This window comes from Muscardinus avellanarius (genome assembly GCF_963383645.1).
Source record: "Muscardinus avellanarius genome assembly, chromosome: 18".
NCBI classification, from domain to species: Eukaryota; Metazoa; Chordata; class Mammalia; order Rodentia; family Gliridae; genus Muscardinus; species Muscardinus avellanarius.
This window is the reverse complement of record NC_137804.1, coordinates 47,214,444-47,236,171: the sequence shown is the minus strand read 5'-3', so window position 1 is coordinate 47,236,171 and position 21,728 is coordinate 47,214,444. Positions and strand designations below refer to the sequence as shown.

General features: G+C 43.1%; 1 protein-coding gene across 1 annotated transcript; it reads right to left on the bottom strand.

Moving 5' to 3' along the window:
- Position 1: 1 nt before the first annotated feature.
- LOC308276724 (vomeronasal type-2 receptor 116-like) lies at positions 2 to 18,282 on the bottom strand (the record flags this gene model as incomplete). Its single annotated transcript, XM_080715564.1, has 8 exons — positions 2 to 143; positions 311 to 473; positions 8,050 to 8,928; positions 9,363 to 9,486; positions 10,451 to 10,678; positions 12,856 to 13,662; positions 16,129 to 16,420; positions 18,098 to 18,282. The coding sequence occupies 8 exons, from the start codon at positions 18,280 to 18,282 to the stop codon at positions 2 to 4; spliced, it is 2,820 nt and encodes a 939-aa protein (XP_080571690.1).
- Positions 18,283 to 21,728: the final 3,446 nt, after the last annotated feature.

The following is a 21,728-nucleotide window of genomic DNA, read 5'->3' as shown; positions in this document are numbered from 1 at the left end:
CTCAGGCTCCCCCATACATGGACAGTGCTGCTTTCAGGCTGAGCTGCTCAGGTGAGGAGCAGGATGCAGGTGTCGTCTGTGTGGGCACAATGGCATCCCCCTGTTGCCAGATGTCCTGGGCTTGTGCAAAGTGTGCAGACAGGCTTCCAAGCAGAGACACAGGGAAAAGGAAAGGGGGCACCAAGAGAGTCATGGAGCTGAGACCTGAGCTGTCTGGCTGTGGTGACAGCAGCTCCGGTGTCCTGTCATTTCATGGCTCTGCTGCCGTCCCATCCTGGAGCTCAGGGACCCATTGCCCGGGGCTCTGCACCTGTCACCTCCATCCTGATGAGAACACTTTGCAAAAACATGTTTGTGCCTCAGCTTCTCAATGCCCACCATGATTTCATCATGGTCCAGCAGGGCTCTGAGGACCACAGCAGCCCTGAGTTGCTGAGAGCCCAGAAGTTTAGACTTGGCAACAGTCCACTGCCCTGAGGGACAAGACAGGGTGAGCAGGAGTCCTTGTGGCATGATGATCTTATTCCACCAAATTCTCAGCGCAGCTTTGAGTGCTAACTGAATGTGAGTGAGCAGGGGTCATGGACCCTGGACATGTGATTCAGAGTAGAGACCGGCGATTGCCTCAATAAAAACCTTTACCACACTGTGTTCAAGTCTAAAAATCTAAGGTGAAAACTATATAAATTCAACTAAGTAGAAAATATTGGGAGTAGGGTTTGAGCCCAGGAACATTTCACACTCCCAGCCTTTTTTAGTTTTTATTTGGAAATAACATTTCACTAAGTTGCTGGACTGGCCTCAAACCTGCAATCCTCTGGTCTCAGCCTCCCAGGTACTGGGATGACAGGTGTTGCTACCATGCTCAGTATTCTAAGTAATTTTTGGTTAAGAAGGTTAGCATCATGCCTAATACATAATCATTACACAAAAGTGTCCTGTGTCTGAATTGGCAGGTGGCAAAAGAGAAGAAAGTAGATAAAATTTATGTTAAAGTCAAAGGCAACCTCAATAATCACGATGGAATCAGTAACCATCCCAGAAATTGTCTGCAATTGGGAGTGATGTTGCAAAACTGTCATCTCAGTACCTGGGAGGCTGAGACCAGAGCATCACAGGTTCCAGCATCAGCCACTTAGCCAAGCTCTCAGCAACTTACTGAGACCTGTAAAAAGCCACAACTAAGAAAACTCAGTGCTTTACCCCATATTCATCTAGTGTTGATGTCTCTTTTTTTGTCCCAAACACTCTTCATGGAAAACCTTCTATACATAGTTTTCCAATTTTTATTTTTAAAAATATAAATAGTCATAAAATGCTTATATTTATGATATGTGAGATATTTTGAGACAACTATATATTGTGGAATTTCTGGAGACCTTGCATACCTTTCTCTTTCTACAGTGAGAACACTTAAGATCTGCTCTCTGATAATAGATTGATTTTTAATTTGAATGCTTTTATTAGGGCATTTCATGCTGTATGATTGCAATAATCCATACAGTGTGGTTCATTGTGATACAGCATACATGCTCTTGGTGTATTGGTTTTGTTTGAGGGTTTGGTGGGTGTTTTTTTCTTGATACTGGTTATTATACCTGTGAGTTACATTCACAACCTTTTTTATTTTTTCTTTTGAAATGGAGTCTTGGAAAGTTGCTGAAGACCTGGCTAAGATGCTGAGGCTATCCTCAAACCTGTGATCCTCTAATCTCATCCTCCCAAGAACCCAGATAACAGATAAGAATCATAGTGCGGGGACAGCTACAGCAAGCCGAGGTGAGCCGCTGCGGAACAGCCAGGTGGGATCTTTTGGCGCACAGAGCATCTAAAGCTCACAGTGGCTGAGCTCAGCACATGCTGCAGGGACTCAGAGTGGAACTGAAAACCAGAGAAGAAAAAATACGGCAGCCTCACGACCGAGGGCGTGGCAGCGGCGCCATATTGCCACCGGCGGCAGCAGCAGTGAATTCACCAAGTCCAGTACAGCTACCTCTGCGTACTCAAGAACAGTGAGTCAATTTGCGGGCCACAGAGGAGACATCCCAGTACTGTACACCCTGGGACTTGACCCAGTTGGGGAGTGGCGGTGGCAGAGATATCACACCATAGGTGAACGCCCAACCTGGAAACCCCCCCCCCTAGTCTAAAGCAGCCTCTATCGACACCCTGGGTCGGAGAATCTGTGATACAACCCAGTAAAGGAGTAGTGGGGTCAGAGATACTACAGACTCGAGATCCAGAGCACCTTAAGCGAAGTCATAGTGACCCAAGGGAAGAACCCAGAGAAGGCACAAACTTCCGAAATCATGGGAAAGAGGAATAACAATGGAGCAATGAATGCCCACAACCCCACAACATCAGAACCCGATAAAACAGAAAATCAGAGATTTCTAGAAGATCAAATCAGGATAATAACTGTAGAAATAATAGAGGTGCTTCGAAAAGAATTCAGAGAGAGCCAAAAAGAGATAAATGATGCAATTAATGAAGCAAAGGCCTCAATTCAAAGCATGAACAACCGATTAGACCACATGGAGAACAGAATCTCGCTCTTAGAAGATGATCATTCCAAAAATGAATGCATAGTTTCTAATCTAGAAAAAAATATCCGACAGCAGGAATCTGACATTGAAGAAATATGGGCCCATTTTAAGAGAGCCAACCTAAGAATAATTGGAATAGAGGAGGGAAAAGAAAGTGAAACCAAAGGGATCAACAATCTCTTCAAGGAAGTAATAGCAGAAAATTTTCCAAACATACAGCAAGAGGTTGATACACAGGTCCAGGAAACTTATAGAACTCCCTTTAGACAGGATCGGAAAAGAGGATCTCCACGCCACATAATTGTCAAAATAACCAATGTGGAAGCCAAGCAGAGAATCTTAAAGGCAACAAAAACAAAGGGACAAGTGACATTCAGAGGCAAACCAATTAGAATCACTCCATAATTCCCAAACCAAGTCATGAGAGCCAGAAGGGCTTGGAGTAACATATTCCAAACTCTGAAAGAAAACAACTTCCAGCCAAAAATTTCCTACCCAGCAAAACTTTCTATCAAATTAGATGGAGAAATAAGAAGCTTCCATGACAAACAGAAACTGAAGGAATTTATGTCTTCAAAACCAGTGCTAGAGAAAATACTCAGAGATTAACTACAAAGAAGAAATAGGTAACACACATCAGAACCAGAGAAACAAGATTTTCCATCGAACAGACAACTAAGATTGGTTATCTGTGGAGATTCATTATTTATGTTAGTCTTTTACCTATCTCTAAATTGTATTGTTTGCCTTTATTGTTGTTAATTTTAGGATGTCTTATTGGAATATTAATATACCTTCAGATATAGCATTTGGAAATATTTTATCCAATTCTATTAGTAACTTTCAACTCTGTTTACATTGTCTTTGGATATACAATATTTTTTTTAATTTTTAGGGAGTTTGTATACTCTTCTGTTGCCTGTGCCATTGAAATCATATCCAAGAAATCACTGCCAATTTCAATGTTGTAAGGTTTTATGACCCAGATTTTCTTCTAAAAGTTTATAGTCAAGATTTATATTTAGGTATTTTATCTATTTTGAGTTAATATTTGTATATGGGATTAGGTAAGGGTCCAATTTTATTATTTTGCATGTAATTATTATTTTTCAACAATATTTAGTTAAAAGATTAGTATTTCCTCCACCAAATGTTCGTGGAAATCTTTCAAAAATAACTTGACAATATAGGGAAGAATTTAGCTCTAGGCTCTTATTTAACACCAATGGTTTATATATCTGCCTTTAGAATAGTACTACACTGTGTCAATTATTGTAGCTTTATATGGTTTGAAATCAGAAAATATATATCTTCTAGCTTTGTTCTTTTTCAAGATCGTTTTGGGTATCTAGAGTCCATTTTCCATATTAGGATAGATTTTTTTTCTGAAAAATGAATATATAAATATATGATACTTTCACCTAAAAAAAAAGAAAAAAATATTCTCTGGTAAGAAAATAAGCAAAAAAAATATTGAAATGTTATCTTTAAGTCATCAAAAGCTTGGTATCAGACAAATGAAACTGTTATGTGAAATTATCATTTTTAATTTTGGATAAATTGCTATAATACTAGATGTCAACCACTAAGCCAAGCATGGGCAGGAGGGATGGGGAGGGAATGGGGTGGGGATCGGGTGGGGGCTGACTGGGCGATGTGTGCATGTATGTCTACAAATGTTTGTATCCCACTATGATGTATGAATACAGTGCACCAATAAAAAAAAAGAATCAGTGTGCATAAGTTGATACATTGTTTTTAGCTGTAGTGACTGGGATGTACAACCCATCTATTGAACTCATTCCTGCTTATCTAACTGAACTTTTGGACAAAACTTTTAACTGAAAATTTCTTATCTTTGATTAACATTCTTCCTACCCCAACTAAATATTAAGTTCCTCAGTGAATCTTCATCTTCTCTCATATGCATAACTTAACTCAAAATGAACTGAGGAGCCAGCCGTAAATTCCTCATTTCTAATTCTCCTGTATATCCTTAAAATGGGCACACTTGGGCATCAGTCACATGACCTCAACACTACCCTTAAGAAAAGGCTGTGAAATCTGGAACATTCCAGGGAAGAAAATAAGGTAACTTTTGCGACATACTGGCTTAATCGGGAATAATATGCCCAGCACTGAATATGGCCATTGAGTACATTCGGGACCAAGTTTTCTCAGAAAGGTGTGCAGAGGCTTCGGGTACAGTTCTGCAGTCACTTATCTGCAGCGATTTTTTCCCTTTTTATGAAATAAACTCCTTTAAGTACCTATTCCCGGCGCTAAAACTGGAGATTCCTCTCCGGGAAAGAATCTGACATGGACAAATGCCTCTAGTGCAATTGACACGTTAGTACAAGAACCCAGGAAAATTTATATCCTTCACCAGTGAGATTAATAGTTTAAAAAAAAAAGAAGAGAAGTGTAATCACCACAAAACAATAGTAAAGGACATGTAAACAAAGTAAAAAGACACTAGTCCGGCATTCAAGACTCGCTCCCGATCTTGTGACCAAATCCAGCCCCCTGTCCTTGAGCCCCCTGCCCTTGTAGACAGGCAGCTCCAAAGGGCAAATTCTAGAAGGCACAGGCACGCCCAGGGCTTGGAGAATACAGCCTCTCATGGAATCTCCTATAACTTTTCAGAACTTTCCGTTTCTAGGGCTTAGTCCATATGGCTGGCATGGGGAGATATGGTGATCCAAGGGGATGTGATGGAGGTCTCCCCAGTTTCGTCTGCATTGCCATCCAAAGTCTGAAAGCTTAAACAAGCTCACAACACAGTTGAGCAGATAAACACCAAAAGTAACATGAAGTTTTTAGATTTAGTTGTCAGATATACTTCTCTAGCTGCTGAGCACTTTTTCTCACACGATAGGCTCATTAGAAGCCTATTCCTCTTTTTATAATCCATTTTCCTATCACAAACCCTCTGCAACTTCCTCTTCTTTTCTGATTACCCTGATTCTCTCTTTCCCATTTGGGACAATCTTAGGATAAGCTCTTCTTCATACAAAAATGCTTTCTTATTCTCACCATATTTCCTTTCTTTCACACTTACATATTTATTATATCTGTCCTTTGTTCTGACATATTCATTTCTTAGCCACTTGGCACCTCCCTGTCTCAGGCAGCGCACATACTGGGTGTAAAGGTCAAGAATCTTCCTAGCCTTCAGCTCTATTATATTGGGCAGTATTAGCTGCTCATCAACTAGGCTGCTTTGAAGTCACACACAAATTTTATCTTCTCTCTATCTAGGCCAGATCACAAGGAGAGGGGGTAAACAGAGGCACCAGTTGCTTCCCTTGCAAGTTTTTTAGGGCTAATATTTCAGCTGACTCTTAAGGCTTTTACTATAGGATAATGATTAGAGATAGAGGGGAAATCTGCGTTTGTAATTGCTGTGACTGCAATGCTTCCAGAGCATCTGAATTCTGACTAGATTTTATTACCATTTGAGCAAAGCCTAGGGTGTTTAGAGGCTTAGACAAATTACTAGAAAATTTATTTTCCACGGACTCAGTTTCTCTCACAGTCCTGATCTTACATCACTGGAGCAATTCGTGTGAAAAGTTAAAAGAATCATTACCAAAGAATAGTAGCTATGAAAGAATATCTAAGAGTGGGGGAGTACTTTGGCCAGAGACAACACTTCCCCTCAGGGCTCTGCTTCCTTTAAGCTTAGCCAATTTCTTGCCTTGGAAATATCTCCATGCAGATGCCGAGGAAAAGGAAGTAATGGCGGCAAACTTTCCCTGCATGTTCTCCTCCTTTAGTAGAGGTCCAGTATTTTAGCCTGAGCTGGTCTCTCTGATAAATCTGCACTAAGTCCTCATGCTTATATGGTCTTAAATATCTCAAACAAAAAGAATTCTATGCTGACCCAGCATCCCTCTGGAACTCTGTGCATTCAGGTTGGTGGGCTGGGGGATGCTCACTTCCTGGGAAGTCTCTTCCTTTTCCCCTCGTGGTGGGCTCTGCTTCCTGTGGCTCTTCCCAGCCGTGCCCAGTAGATACATAACCACCTGCATCACAACATGCATGGCACTGAGAAAACACAGGAAGGTGTTACAGTTGTGACAGCACTGTGGGCTCTTTTCTTCCATTCAAATTGATAAATTGAATCAGGAAATTGGAATTAATAGACATCTCAGTGCAGCTGCAACAAATTTTTATTACAAAGTCAGTAGGAATTAGAAAGGGAAGAGAAGAGAAGCAGTTTGCAGTTTGCTTGGCAGAAACACTGGAGAGCCCCAAAATGGAATGCTGCCCAACTTTCTGTCCCCAGCCTTTAGATACAGGGTTTTGTTTATAATTTAAATGGGAAGTTATTATAGCTGTTAATAAGGTAATGTGTAACCAGGATGGAGGCACACACTTGTAATCCCCTTGCTTGGGAGGCAGACACAGGAGGATCCCAAGTGTTCGAAGCCAGCCTTGCTGATTAAGAGACCTGGTTTCCAAAGAAAAATATAAAATAGGTCTAGGAGTGTAGCTGGGAAGTAGAAGGGTTTCAGGAACCCTAGTACTACCAAATAAAATTTAATAAAATAAAAATAAGGTAATGTGTAGTAACTAATTTCTTGACAGGTGGTGCCTCTTGTCTCTGGGCAGTGCACGTACTAAGTGCAAAAGTTAATGATGTACTGTCTTCTAATATTGATATTCTCTTTTCCATTTCATCTAATCTTCCAGAATTTCTTTCTATTGCTGTCTTCATTTCACTTATTGCCTCTTTCATTTCATTCCAGACCTCTTTCTGATTCTTTTTTAGTGTTTCTATCTCACCTTTAACCTCTCTATACTTGTTTTAAATCCTCTCATCATATTGAACATCAAGATTCTGAACTCCCCTTCTTGCATTTCTAGTAGGTCAGTATTCGTGAATTCTGCTGTCTCTTCATAATTCCTGGTTCTCATATTTATAGCATTCTCTGTCCTGTTTTTCTGATTTCTACCCATCGTTCGTGAGTATTATGCTTAGTCCAATCTTAATATTAGGAGTTTAGGGGTATCGGCAAGTCAGCAGAGACTTTCCAGTGTTGAGGGTGGGTGATGTGGGAGGAGCTGGGGTGATAGGTAAAGGAGTCGGATTAGGTAGAGGATATGTTTAGGTTGAGAAAGACTTTAAGTATGATAAGGTAATATCTTGCTAGGAATGAGAGTTAACTAGTAGGACTCTAGTAGGACCTGTCATTCCAGTACCTTGGAGGCTGTGACCAGAGCATCACGAGTACCATGACAGCTTCAGTAACTTAACAAGACTCTCAGCAACTTACAGAGATGTGTTTAAAAACAAAAAAACAAGGATGGGAATGTAGCTCAGGGATAGAATGCCCCTAGGCTCAAGTCTCAGGATCTAGAGAGGAAGACAGGAAGACAAACAATACTTAACTCACAATCAGGCTAGATTTTTGTCTCAAGCTTTAAAAAAAGGAGGGAGATTTATGAGAAAAGTCCTCAGAAATCTTATTTCTCTTGGAACTTCTGTCCTTCAGACCTTTAAGAGAGTTCTTTTCAGGTCTTATGAGAATGACGTAGCACTTGGGGGCAAAGATGCAGCCCAGGAGCCCCGCACTGGAGGCCAAGATGGAGAAGACCTCCACGGCCACCATGGCCTTCCCCTTGCTGCTGTGGTAGACAGGGAGGAAGGTGACCCAGACACTGCAGAACAGCAGCGTGCTGAAGGTCAGGAACTTGGCTTCGTTGAAGGTGTCAGGCAGGTTCCTGGCCAGGAAAGCCATAGTGAAGCTCCCAAGGGCCAGGGAGCCCAGGTATCCCAGGACACAGTAGAAGGCAGTGACTGAGCCCTTGTTGCACACGATGAAGATGTGGCCATGTTCAGAGTGTGCATCAGTGTCAATAAAGGGAGGAGAGGTTCCCAGCCAGATGGCACAGAGCATCACTTGGATCAGAGAGCAGATGGGGATGATGAAATTAGGTGCCCCTGACACCAGGAGCTGCCTCATCCTCCTCCCAGGACCAGTGGCCTTGAAGGCCAGAACCACAGTGACAGTTTTAGCCAAGACAGTGGAAACAGCCACAGTGAACCCGACTCCAAAGGTAATCTGCTGGAGGATGCAGGTCGCCATGTTGGGATGGCCAATGAAGAGCAAGGAGCAGAAGAAGCAGAAGGTGAGGGAGATGAGCAGGATGTAGCTGAGAGCACGGTTGTTGGCCTTGACGATGGCCGAGTCTCTGTGCTTCACAAAGATCCCAAGAACCCCAGCTGTGAGCGCAGTGAAACCCAGAGCAGCACAGGCCAGAGCTGTCCCCAAGGGCTCCTCATAAGCCAGGAAGGCCACCACCTTCGGGAGGCAGCGACTCCTCTCAGTGTTTGGGAACTCGTGCAGGGGGCACTGGGTACACTGCTCTGCATCTGGAGGGGAAACATCAGTAGTTCATAGTTATTGACTTGTCCTCTTTGCCACATCTAAGTCCACGGTCACTACTGAATTGTTACTGTGAAGACAGGATGCCCCTGATGTTCAAGAGAAGCCCCTGAGCAGTCTGTCCCATCTCTGTGGTGGAGAATGCTGAACCCATGCTCCCAGAGAAACTGAGCTCACTGTGGGTCCAGGTGGCTCCTCCTGTGGTCCAGGTGGCTCAGTGACATCACCAAGTCCCTTCCCTCAACCCTGAGTCTTCTCATGACAGGAGGACTTCCATGCTTATAACACTGACCCAGAGGTTCAGCAGAAAGTTTTCCTTATACATGCTCAACCCAGAAGTCAACTTCCTATGCCATACAGCACCTCCTATCCCTGAGAAATGTGACAGAGAAGATTACTGTAGGCTGGCTGTGAAATTTACCTGTTTTATTGGAAATGTGTCCCTCTGGGCAGAGAACACAGGTAAAACAGCAGACTGGTCTCCCTTCCTGGGGGATTCTCCTGAATCCTGGGCCACAGCTCTGGCTGCACACAGAATGAGGAGTCTGAGGGAAACCAGCTGATGGTTAGAGTGTGCTGTGTTATTATCTACTTTAACAGTAAGTCAGAATCTCTCTCCAAAAAGAAAGAACTTTGACCTGAAATAGAAAGTCATCTCCCATAACACCAAAGATCACCATGGGATCCTACAGAAATACCTGATTCAGGGCTCCTATGCTGAGCTGCTGTCTCTCCTCAAGTTATCACCAAATGTCACCATGGCACAGGATCATGTTGGGTTTAGACATCACCAGCCACACACCAAGACTTCTCTCTCTACTTATGTAACCTCCTTTCTGCATGAGATTTTCTGTGATCTTTCAGCTGGTGTGTCTGAGAATATTATAGAGTTGCATCTTTAATGGGGATTGTGGACTGACTCTCTCTCTCTCTCTCTCTCTCTCTCTCTCTCTCTGTCTCTCTCTCTCACTATATCTCTATTCTCTCACTATATCTCTAGCTCTCTCCCTCTACTTCTATATACCTCTACATCTATCTCTATATCAAATCTACAGAGAAACTCAGAGTGTGTGACACACCACTTGGTGCTGAGATAAAAGATTCACACGTGGCATCAACTCAGGCCTCTTTTTACTTAACTACTTTTGCAGTAATTGGGATTGAACCCAGATCCTTGAACATGCCAGGCAAGAGCTATACCCCTGAGCCCTTCAAGACCCTATTGGTTTGTTTATTCATTTTTTATTTATCAATTCATTTTTTACTGTGGTACTACTGATTGAAGCCAGGGAAAGTCTACAACTAAGCTAGCCATTTTATTTTTATGTTTGTGTTTACTTTTATTTTTGTCTTTGAACAGTTTGCTATGTTGTTCAGGCTGTCCTGGAACCTGCAATCTTTTTGTATCAGCATACCAAGTTACTAGGTTTGCACACATGTTCCATCACACCTGGCCTCGACTATACTCATGATCCTCTTTCTTTATTCAATAAGGAAACAGAATCATACCTGTGTGAAGCCAATAGGCCACTCTATGATCTCTTCATTGATGACCAAACCTTGATGGAGTGGACTTCCAGAGGCAAACTCCCCTACTTTAACCAGCAACCCAAGACCAGCCGGGAAATTCACAGCATTCTGGATATCATATGTGGCTCCATGGTTTCCTTTCTTGTGTAAGGATATGAGCTGCCCAGCACTGTTGGTAAACTGAAGTTTCTTCAGGCATGGATGAAGCTTGAGGAAAGGCAATGATTTGGCAATGAGGCATGCATACAAATGGAAAGTGGAAAGCCCTTAATTCCTAGGCAGTCCTTCTTCCCACCTCCCTAACTCAGGATTCCTTCTGTGGAAAAATACTGGTCGGTATGTTTCAATGGTCACCTTCTCGTGGGCTCTAGGGAAGGGAAGAATTCTCTCATGGGCACAGGGGTGGAGCCCTGGAGTCCATGGATTCTAGTATGTGCCAAGAGGTTGGCATTGGCAGGGGCTCTGCCACAACCCTGACCAGCAAAGTCTATTCAGAGCAGCTTGGAAGTCAATCCTTGAACTTAGTAAGGCCACAAGAGTGGTGGGGCTTTTCAGAACCTGCATCCTGGGGAGAGAAGATTGGTATGTGCATGTCACACTTCACCAAAACAGAAAGATTGCCAGGCATGGAGGCACATGCTTGTAATCCCCTCACTTGTGAGCTGGGGACAATAGGATCACACAGTTTTTCAGCCAGCCTTGCTGGCTTAAGAGACACTGTTTCCAAATAAAATATAAAATAGGTCTGGGATTGTAGCCCAGAGGTAGAAGGGTTCCATCCCTAGTACCACCAAAAAAAAAAAAAACAAACAAAACAGAAAGATTAAATATTTGCAATTAATTGTGCTTATCAGTTTTATATCAATGAAGGTTTTAAGGAGGCAGAATATGGGACCCTAGTCCCTGCTGTTGGATCATTTTAGTGACCAGGCTATTGCCTTGGGACATGACAGGGATTTATTTATGTCTCTCAACTCAAAAAAAACAACTCTCAATTCTAAGAAGGTTTTGAATTAAGCATGCTAATCTGTGGATCTCTGGTGCCCAGGGCACTGTGTTGAGAAAAATCACAAACCTCTGATTTGTTGCTTTTCTAAATAGTTGACCCCTCCACCTTTGCAATCCACCTGGGCACAGAGACCTCCTTTTCTAAGCAGAACCTTCTCATAAGAACCAAATGGCACATTGAACATTATTATAGGAAAAATAGAAATTACATGGTAGATGAGACTTTCTGACATTGCTTTTTACAGATTTGCCTTTGTCTACAGAGTAAACTTATTTAGATATTCCAGGAATCTGATTAGTGGTGTTGACTATTGTTAATGAGTTGAAAAACATATTTCTTACATAGACATAGATTCAGATCAGCCAGAATTAAAATTGATAAACATCCATCTCAAATCTGGAGGGGAGTCTGAGATGATAGGAACCATCCATGGTCTCCTACTTAGAAGTGCAGCCAAAAGCTACAATCCGGTTGTTTTTATAGATTTTGAGAAAATATTGATGTCTGAACTGGATGCAATGGCATATTCCTGTTACCAAGTACTTGGGAGGCTGAGACAGGAGGATTGAGGTTTCAAGGCCCACCTTAGCCTCAGAGTGAAGCTCTCAAAAACTTTTGAAACCATGTTTCAAAATTAATATAAAAATTTAAGACATTTAAAAACATTTAAAGGGCTGGGGGTGTTCCGGCCTCGAAAATAATATGGAACAGTAAGAAGGAGGAGAAAAAAAAAAGCGGAGGAGGAGACTTAAGAACAATTAATTCCCCAGAGTCCTATCTTATGTGTAATAGATATAGAGTAATAGAGCCTAAATGTGAAGAGTCCACTTTATTGATTCAAAGTACACAAAATCAGACACAGCGCTCAGTCATGACTCCCTGCATTGTATACACTCCAAAAATCCTACAGATTGGAGCAATTTTAATCATCTTCTCATTGGATCTCGCTTCTGTCCTGAAAATGAGAAGCTTCCATGGAAAGAATGCAATATTAGATTCCTATCTAGCACGGTGACTTCCCACTTATCTACCATGATCCACACCTTTCCTATGGGGAGAAAGAAAGATGCCATGAGGTCCACTATGAATACGAGTTGTGTTCACAGAATTGAAAGCAATTCATCCTTCAATAAAAAATGCTTTCGTGGTTCAGTTTTCTAATTAAGTAGTCTGAGATGGAAGCTCCCAGAATCAGAATTCTTCCCACTTGGGTAACATTTCCAGGCACACCTAGAGCCAGTTTGAAGGTGCATATGATCCTTCTTGCTGGACCCTGCTGGTCTAGAGTTGAAAACACAGTCAGGATGCCCCTCACTATGGTACCGGTAGGTGCCAGCAGGTGCTCAGCCCTGGCCTGCTCCTGGAGAAGCCTTACCTGCCATGGAGGGGGCCTGGGCTGCTCCGCATCCTCTGGAGATCCCTCTGCTATTCTCTCCACAAGCACCTCATGGAGGACGTGGGCCACGGCATACACACCATTATAGAGGAAATAGCTGGAATCAGATAACATCATGATGTCGTTATATTCTGCCACAGTCTCTAAGGAGGTATTTGGTCCACACTCTCCAATCTTCCCACATGATGACCCAGTGGGGGAGCAGTTAAAATGGGAAGTCCAATATTTACTGAAGAAAAAATCATCTGGGTACTGGGATGGGGTGACACTCTTGAGAAAGTTTTGGAAGCCAGGGATTTCTCGTTTGTGTTGTGAAAATGAGAAGCTTCCATGGAAAGAATGCAATATTTGATGCATCTCTAACACAGTGATATCCCACTTGTCTGCCATGATCCACACCTTTCCTATGGGGAGAACGAAAGATGCCATGAGGTCCACTATGATGAGACTCTCTGCTTCTCCATAGAGTATATGCACGTTTGCAGGTGGAATGCTGAGCCTGCTCAGGGCAGAGAAGACACTTGTTCTATCTGCTTTCTTAAGGGCAGGGAGCCTTTCTGTTAAGGCCACACAGATATCTTTCTTCACCATTTCCACATTCAGAGCCTGAAGGAACTGTTCTCCTTTCAAGTCATCAGATATGAAGATGGCCACCCAAGTCCAGCCAAAATGCAGCAGTAATGAGACCATTGCATTGATAAGAGTGCTATCGTCCAGGGCCATCTGGTAGAGTGATGGGAACTGCTCTTTGTCACTTAGCATGGGATCAAAAGGTCCATACGTGACCTGAGAAAGCAAATAAAATATGATTCTGAGTTTCTTGGGCCTTGGGGTTGTCTTTCTTGAGAAAGGAATTAGACAATTCTTTCCATTAAGGGCTATTCAGCGAGGCAAAGTTGCACACATCAGTGACCTCTGTGGTTGCGAGGCTCAGACAGGCGGATTGCATGATGGAGACCATCATCAGCAAATTAGCAAGGCCCTGTTTCAATGAAAAAAATGAGCCAAGTTTGGTGGCACACATTTGTAATTGCAACACTTTGAAGGCTGAGACAGGAGGATCGTGGTACTCAGACAGCATCAACTAGTTAGGGAGGCCCTCTGCAACTCATTGAGACCCTGTTTTAAAATAAAGAATAAAAAGTAAACTTGGATATATAGTTTGAAGGTAGAATTCTTCTGAGTTCAGCCTCCAGTGCCAAAAAAAGTTAATTAACAAAAAGTGGAGGTTCTCTGTCCTGGAATAGAATCTCCACGAGTTTAAATCAGAGTTTAAAGTGAGAAAGGGAGAGGGAGAGGGAAAAGAAGAAGAAGAAGGAAAGAGAGAGAGAGAGAAGAGAGAGAGAGAGAGAGAGAGAGAGAGAGAGAGAGAGAGAGAGAAACAGACACACAGACACAGAGATAGAGACAGAGAGAGAAATTTTACTGAATAAAATACTTTTGAGTCAAGAGGAAGACCTATAGACCTTATCTGTTTGCTCGTTGTGGGCACAGAGAACACTGTATGTCTGAGTGTTCTTACCTTTAAAAACTGAAGAGGACACACACTGACCTACAATCATAATCCCTGTACTTGGTTGACTGAGAAAGTGGATCGCAGGTTCTCAGTCAGCCTCTGCAACTTAGTTAGGCTCTGATTCAAAATAAAAATAAAATGTAAAAAATAAAAAATAAAAAAAATAAAATGTGTTGGTGTGTTACTTAGAAGGAGAATGCCCCTGGTTTGGTGCACAGTACCACAATTTAAAAAGGCAAACAAATGGAAAGGCAAAATCTGCAACTGCTTCAACCTCCTGCCTGGGAATAAGGAGTTATGGAGTGGGGCACAGAACTGAGATAGCAGGTTATATTTACTCCTGTGGAGCAGAGCCAGCACCAGCAACCCATGCTGCCTGTGCACACCGATGATGGAATATCTTCTTACTACACTGACCTTCTGGTAGTCTGGACTTCATTTATGAACACAAGGACTGAGGTCATCTAGAGGATTACTTCCATTTACACTCTCTGGTTTTCTCAAACTTACTTCTCCCTGAACACAATGCTGCTAAGCTACTACCTGTGTTTGGCAGTGACACCATCCTGATTTTTAGAGTGTTTGCAGAGCTTCCTGCAAAGAAGCAGTGACTTGGGGAGGTCTGATTCCTCAGCTCTGTCATCACTCTGACCAAAGTACCTGACGAGCACAGCTGAGATGAGGAAAGGTCTACTAGGTTCACAGATTTATAAGTTCTGGAGTTGCAATTCCTCTATCCATGTTCAGATGTCTCCAAGTCAGAGACTTTGGTGACAAGACATGGCAGAGGGACAGAGATCACAGCCCATGGCAGGAGAAAGCAGCAAGTGAGATGGGGGATATAGGGACATACACAGTTCTCAAGACTAGGCCAAGAACCACCTCATCCAGCCATATCCCACTTCTCCAGCTAGCTGATTCTGTAACAGTTAATTCTAAATCATATATATTAGGGTGAATGTCACTAGGTGGGCTCTCAAGAGATCTTCTTGGATAAACGTGAGTGAGGCAGGTTGGAAAGAGGCTGTGGGTAAGCCCCAGGACGGGTGTCTCTGAGCCTCTGCTCTCCTTGGGATCCTTAGAGGCACAATGGACTTTATTGTTGCCCCAAATGCCAGCCAGATGCCCAGGGGCTGCTCTCCCTGCACCTGACATTCTCTGGTGGAGGCATCTGAAGTTGTCAACTCCTGTGTGGACAGTCTCTATGCTTTCGATGTCCCCTAGGAGGCTCACAGGTATGAGACGTCGAGAGTCAATCTTCCCAGTTTGTGGGAGACAAATACATTGAAGAGACTTTTTATTTATTTATTTATTTATTTATTTATTTATTTATTTGCATTGGGGATTGAGCGCAAGGGCATTCTACCTCTCAGCTACATTCCAAGCAAAGCAGCATTTTTAATTTGGAAACAGAATCTCCCTGAGTTGCATTAGCATCTCATTATTTTGCTGAGCCTGGTCTCCAATCTGTGGTCCTGCTCCCACAGCCTCCCAAGTACTGGGATCACAGGTGAGCTCCATGTCCTGCTCATGTAGATGCTTAATAGCCAGAGCTCCTTCTGCATCTTTCTCCTCACACTAATGATCTCCTCAGAGTTTGGGAATTCACTGAGATCTGATCACCTGAACCCTCGTGAGTGATACACACTCAAATTCCACTTTGTCTTGATCACACATTAGGGACAAGCACTAGGGGAAATCTGCACATTTCTCTACAGAATTCTTGGCCAACTTACCTGAGGGGTTCTGTAGAGCTGCAACAGAGCTCCAATCTCAGCCGAAAATGTTGGCGAGGTCCCAGTGATGGCGGCAACAGGACTGTACTTGCTCTTGCACACGTAGTTGGGGAGAAACACGTCGCCTCCTGACAGCCACCTCAGAGTGTCACGAAGGGTCTTGTGTTCACTGGAGTAGACATTGTAAAGCTGAAACCCCAAGGTCAGGTTGGGGAGCAGGTAGGGGTCCATGTTGATCTCCTTGATAGTGAAGTAAAAGACCAGCACATGTTGGTATTTCTTCCAAAGCCACCTGGACAGAGGAGCAGCATCAGGGAGAAGGTGAGGTCAGGAGGTTCAGGGGCAAGTCCTGAGCCAGCATCAGCACCAGACAGGCTAGATCTAGGACGCAATGCAGAGGTGGCCCTGGCCTTTGGACCCTGTGTGAGTAAGGTTCCCAGGGCTCAGGATGATCTTGAAATGGCTCTTGGATTTTGAGAAGCAAACTGTGTCCTTAACATTGAGAAATTTGTGAGACATTTGGAGTGGGCTGAGGTGAAGATGTGCTGGATGCTATTGCTATCAAATGGACCACTTTGCTGAAGTTTCTATAAATTCAAGGTGCAATGATGGGCACAACAGGAGCAGGAAGTTGTTAGGGAAATGAGTGAGTGTGACTCACATCCTTTTTCATAAACCCTCTTGTTTTATGATGCTGAGGATTGAACCCAAGCAGAACCTAGGCTTTCTACCGTTGAGCCACACCCTCTCCACATAATAGTTTTTTCTTGAAAATAGGTCTCTGTAGTGTACCAAGAGTTTCACTAAGTTTCTGAGACCTGCATTGAACCTGTGATTTTCCTGTCTGTCTCCCAAATGCTGAGATTATAGCCATGAGCCAAGAAGCCAGCTCGGACAAACCTGTGCTCCTTTTTCTCTTAGAGCAGAACCAAGCCACAAGCAGTGCTGGTTCTCCCTGTGTTCAGGAATCCTTAGCCAGCCTCTGCCCTGCCTGCTGACCAATACTTTAGGAACAGTTTTCCCTCTCTCAGGTTTCCCAGAGGGATTCTGAGCTGCTCATGCTGTACAGAGCAGTTATAATCCATCGACACTTAAGAGAGCCGGCCGGTCATCATGTTTTTCTTCAAACGTGAACACATTATTCAGGACCTATAATTAATTTTTCTAGGTATCAACATTTCTTCTTTGTGTTCCTGGACTTTCTTTCCCTGTAGAGAATTCCCTTGATCCTTCCTCCTCTATTCTGCCCTTTCTCTGCTATTTTTATACCTAGATTTACCAAAAGTATTTCTTGGATTTTAGAGCTACATCTCAAAGGCTTATATTTCTGAAATAATTAATTAAAAAAACTTTTTTATGGTGTGTGTGTTTGTGTGTGGGTGTTTGTGTGTGTTTGTGTGTGTGTGTGTGTGTGTGTGTGTGTGTGTGTGTGTGTGTGATTATTGGGATGAAAACCAGGGCCACTCTACCTTTGATATACATCCAAACATTTTATTTTTCCTGTGGCACTGGAGATTGAGCCTAGGGGCTTTCTACTTGTGAAAAACACCCCAGCCCTATTAGTTTAATTTATTTTTTAAATGACAGCTTTGCTAAGTTGCTGAGGCTGTTTTTGTTTTTTGTTTTTTTTGTTTTTTTACAAAGACAAATAGCAGTAACCCAGGGTGGATGAATCTTGTAACTGTAGTTTTGGGGAGGCTAAGACAGGAGGATCGTGGCTTGCAGACAGCCCTGGCTTCTTAAGGAGGCCCTCTGCAACACAGTGAGACCCTGTTTCTAAATAAAGAATGAAAAATAGAACTGGGGTGTAGCTCAGAGGAAGAATGCCCCTGGATCCAATCCCAAGTGCCAAAAAAGGAGACATTAAACACACAGAAAATCGCACAGCTAATGGCCAAGCATAGCACTGGTTGAGAGTGGAACTTATATAGCAGGTTCCCTGCCCTTTGATTTCATTAAAGAAGATTACCAGTTCATGGAGGACTCCTGTGTTGCATAATAAAGTTGGAAAAAGAGCCCCAGCACCAGGTCTCCTTCTTTCTGGATATTAGGCCTCTGGTATTTCCAACACATCGAGAAAGCATCGTCCATGGAGGATGAGGATGTGAACAATGGCTGCAGAATCAGGAAGAAGAGAGACAGAGAGAAGGACATCTCAGGCTCCCCCATACATGGACAGTGCTGCTTTCAGGCTGAGCTGCTCAGGTGAGGAGCAGGATGCAGGTGTCCTCTGTGTGGGCACAATGGCATCCCCCTGTTGCCAGATGTCCTGGGCTTGTGCAAAGTGTGCAGACAGGCTTCCAAGCAGAGACACAGGGAAAAGGAAAGGGGGCACCAAGAGAGTCATGGAGCTGAGACCTGAGCTGTCTGGCTGTGGTGACAGCAGCTCCGGTGTCCTGTCATTTCATGGCTCTGCTGCCGTCCCATCCTGGAGCTCAGGGACCCATTGCCCGGGGCTCTGCACCTGTCACCTCCATCCTGATGGGAACACTTTGCAAAAACATGTTTGTGCCTCGGCTTCTCAATGCCCACCATGATTTCATCATGGTCCAGCAGGGCTCTGAGGACCACAGCAGCCCTGAGTTGCTGAGAGCCCAGAAGTTTAGACTTGGCAACAGTCCACTGCCCTGAGGGACAGGACAGGGTGAGCAGGAGTCCCTGTGGCATGATGGTCTTATTCCACCAAATTCTCAGCGCAGTTTTGAGTGCTAACTGAATGTGAGTGAGCAGGGGTCTCGGGCCCTGGGCATGTGATTCAGAGTAGAAGACCGGCGATTGCCTCAATAAAAATCTGTACCACAGTGTGTGTATGACTAAAAATCTAAGGTCAAAAATATAAAAAATTCAACTAAGTAGAAAATATTGAGACTAGGGTTTGAGTCAAGGGACATTTCATACTCCCAGCCTTTTGTAGTTTTTATTTGGAAACAACATCTCACTAAGTTGCTGGACTGGCCTCAAACCTGCAATCCTCTGTTCTCAACATCCCTAGTACTGGGATGACAGGTGTGGCTACCACACTCAGTTCTCTAAGTAATTTTTAGTTAAGGAAAGAGGAGGCATCATACATAATATATAATCATTACACAAAAATGTCCTGTGTCTGAATTGGCAGGTGGCAAAAAAGAAGAAAGTAGATAACATTTATGCTAAAGTTAGAATCAAAGGCAACCTTAATAATCATGATGGAATCAGTAGACATCCCAGAAAATGTCTGCAGCTGGGCGTGGTGGCGCACACCTGTCATCTCAGTACCTGGGAGGCTGAGACCAGAGCATCACAGATTCCAGCATCAGCCACTTAGCCAAGCTCTCAGCAACTTACTGAGACCTGTAACAAGCCACGAATAAAATACTCAGTGCTTTACCCCATATTCATCTAGTGCTGATGTGTCTTTTTTTGTCCCCAACACTCTTCCTGGAAAACCTTCTATAAATAGTTTTCCAAATTTTATTTTTAAAAATATAAATAGCCATAAAATGCTTATACTTATAATATGTAAGATATTTTGAGACAAGTATATTTTGTGGAATTTCTGGAGACCTCGCATACCTTTCTCTTTCTACAGTGAGAACACTTAGATCTGCTCTCTGGATACTTTTCAAGAACATAATAGATTGCTTTTTCATTTGAATGCTTTTATTAATGCATTTCATGCTGTATGATTGCAATTATCAGTACAGTGTGGTTCACTGTGATACAGCATACATGCTCTTGGTGTTTTGTTTTGTGTGAGACTTTTGTGGTATTTTTTTTCTTGATACTTGGTATTCCACCTCTGAGTTACATTCACAACCCATTTTATTTTTTATTTTGAAATGGAGTCTCAGGAATTTGCTAAAGACCTGGCTAAGGTGCCAAGGCTATCCTCAAACCTGTGATCCTCCAATCTCAGCCTCCCAAGAACCCAGATAACGGGCAAGAACCAAAGTGCCTAAGTTGGTAGATTGTTTTTAACTGTAGTGACTGGGATGTACAACCCATTTCTTGGACTCATTCATGCTTATCTAACTGAACTTTTGGACAAAAGTTTTAACTGAAAATTTCTTATCTTTGATCAACATGCTTCCTCCCACAACCAAATATTAAGTTCCTCAGTGAACCTTCATTTTTCTCTCATATGCATAACTTAACTCAAAATGAACTGAGAAGCCGGCCATCAATTCCTAATTTCTAATTCTCCTGTGTCTCCTTAACAAGAGCACATTGGGGCATCAGTCACACGACCTCAACACCACCCTCAAGAAAAGGCTGTGAGATCTGGAACACTCCAGGAAGGAGAGAATATAGCTTTTCCCTGCATGTCCTCCTTCTCCAGTGGAGACCCAGGGTTGTATCCTGACCTGGTCTCCCTCATAAATCTGCACTAAGTCCTCATGCTTATATGGTCCTAAATATCTCAAACAGATGAATTCTATGCTGACCCAGCATCCTTCTGCAACTGTGTGGACTCAGGTCGGTGGGCTGGAGGATGATCATTTCCTGGGAAAGTCTCTCCCTGCCCTGTCTTGGTGTGCTCTGCCTTCCATGGCTCATTCCTGCCCTGCACAGTCAATAGATAAGCTCCTGCATCACAACATGTATGGCACTGAGCAAATACATGAAGATGTTATGGTTGTAATGGCACTGTGGGCCATTCTATTTAAGATCACATAATCATGAGGACTTACTGCAGAATTGTCTTAAGACAATTTCCCAGTAAGTTTTTCTGTACTTTGACCTACAAGTGTTGAATAAACCTGTTGGGACCTGTGGAAAGGCACCAGTTGTGTGTAACAAGACACACAGTCCCCAGTAAAACAAAAACATAAATAAAATATTTCTCTTGTGCGGGTATGAGTGAAAGTATTAGTTTAACAGATGAGTCAAATGGATTGGCTATCTCCTTTGAAAGGGTGCTGAACACACTGAACACAGTAACTAGCTGGTAAAACTATTCAACCTTTAAAACTCTCTACACTTTGTGAGTCTTTGAAAACAGTGCATATTCATTAATATAGAGACACAGGGTAACTACATGAACACAAGCTAATTGTGGTGTTGTAGTATGTAAATCTGGGTTTTCTTTTAAACTTATTAATGATGAAGTTTTCCAAATGAACATGCTTGTAAATTATTATTTTATTTATTTTTATATGCAGTGAGCATGTGCCTTTCCCTTTTTGCTGTCTTAGACAGGGAGGAAGGTGACCCAGACACTTCAGAACAGCAGCATGCTGAAGGTCAGGAACTTGGCTTCGTTGAAGGTGTCAGAAAGGTTCCTGGCCAGGAAAGCCATAGTGAAGCTCCCCAGGGCCAGGGAGTCCAGGTATCCCAGGACACAGTAGAAGGCGGTGACTGAGCCCTTGTTGCACATGATGAAGATGTGGCCTTGTACAGAGTATGCATCGGTGTCAATGAAGGGAGGAGAGGTTCACAGCCAGGTTGCACAGAGCATCACTTGGATCAGGGAGCAGATGGGGATGATGAAATTAGGTGCCCCTGACACCAGGAGCTGCCTCATCCTCCTCCCAGGACCAGTGGCCTTGAAGGCCAGAACCACAGTGACAGTTTTGGCCAAGACAATGGAAACAGCCACAGTGAACCCAACTCCGAAGGTA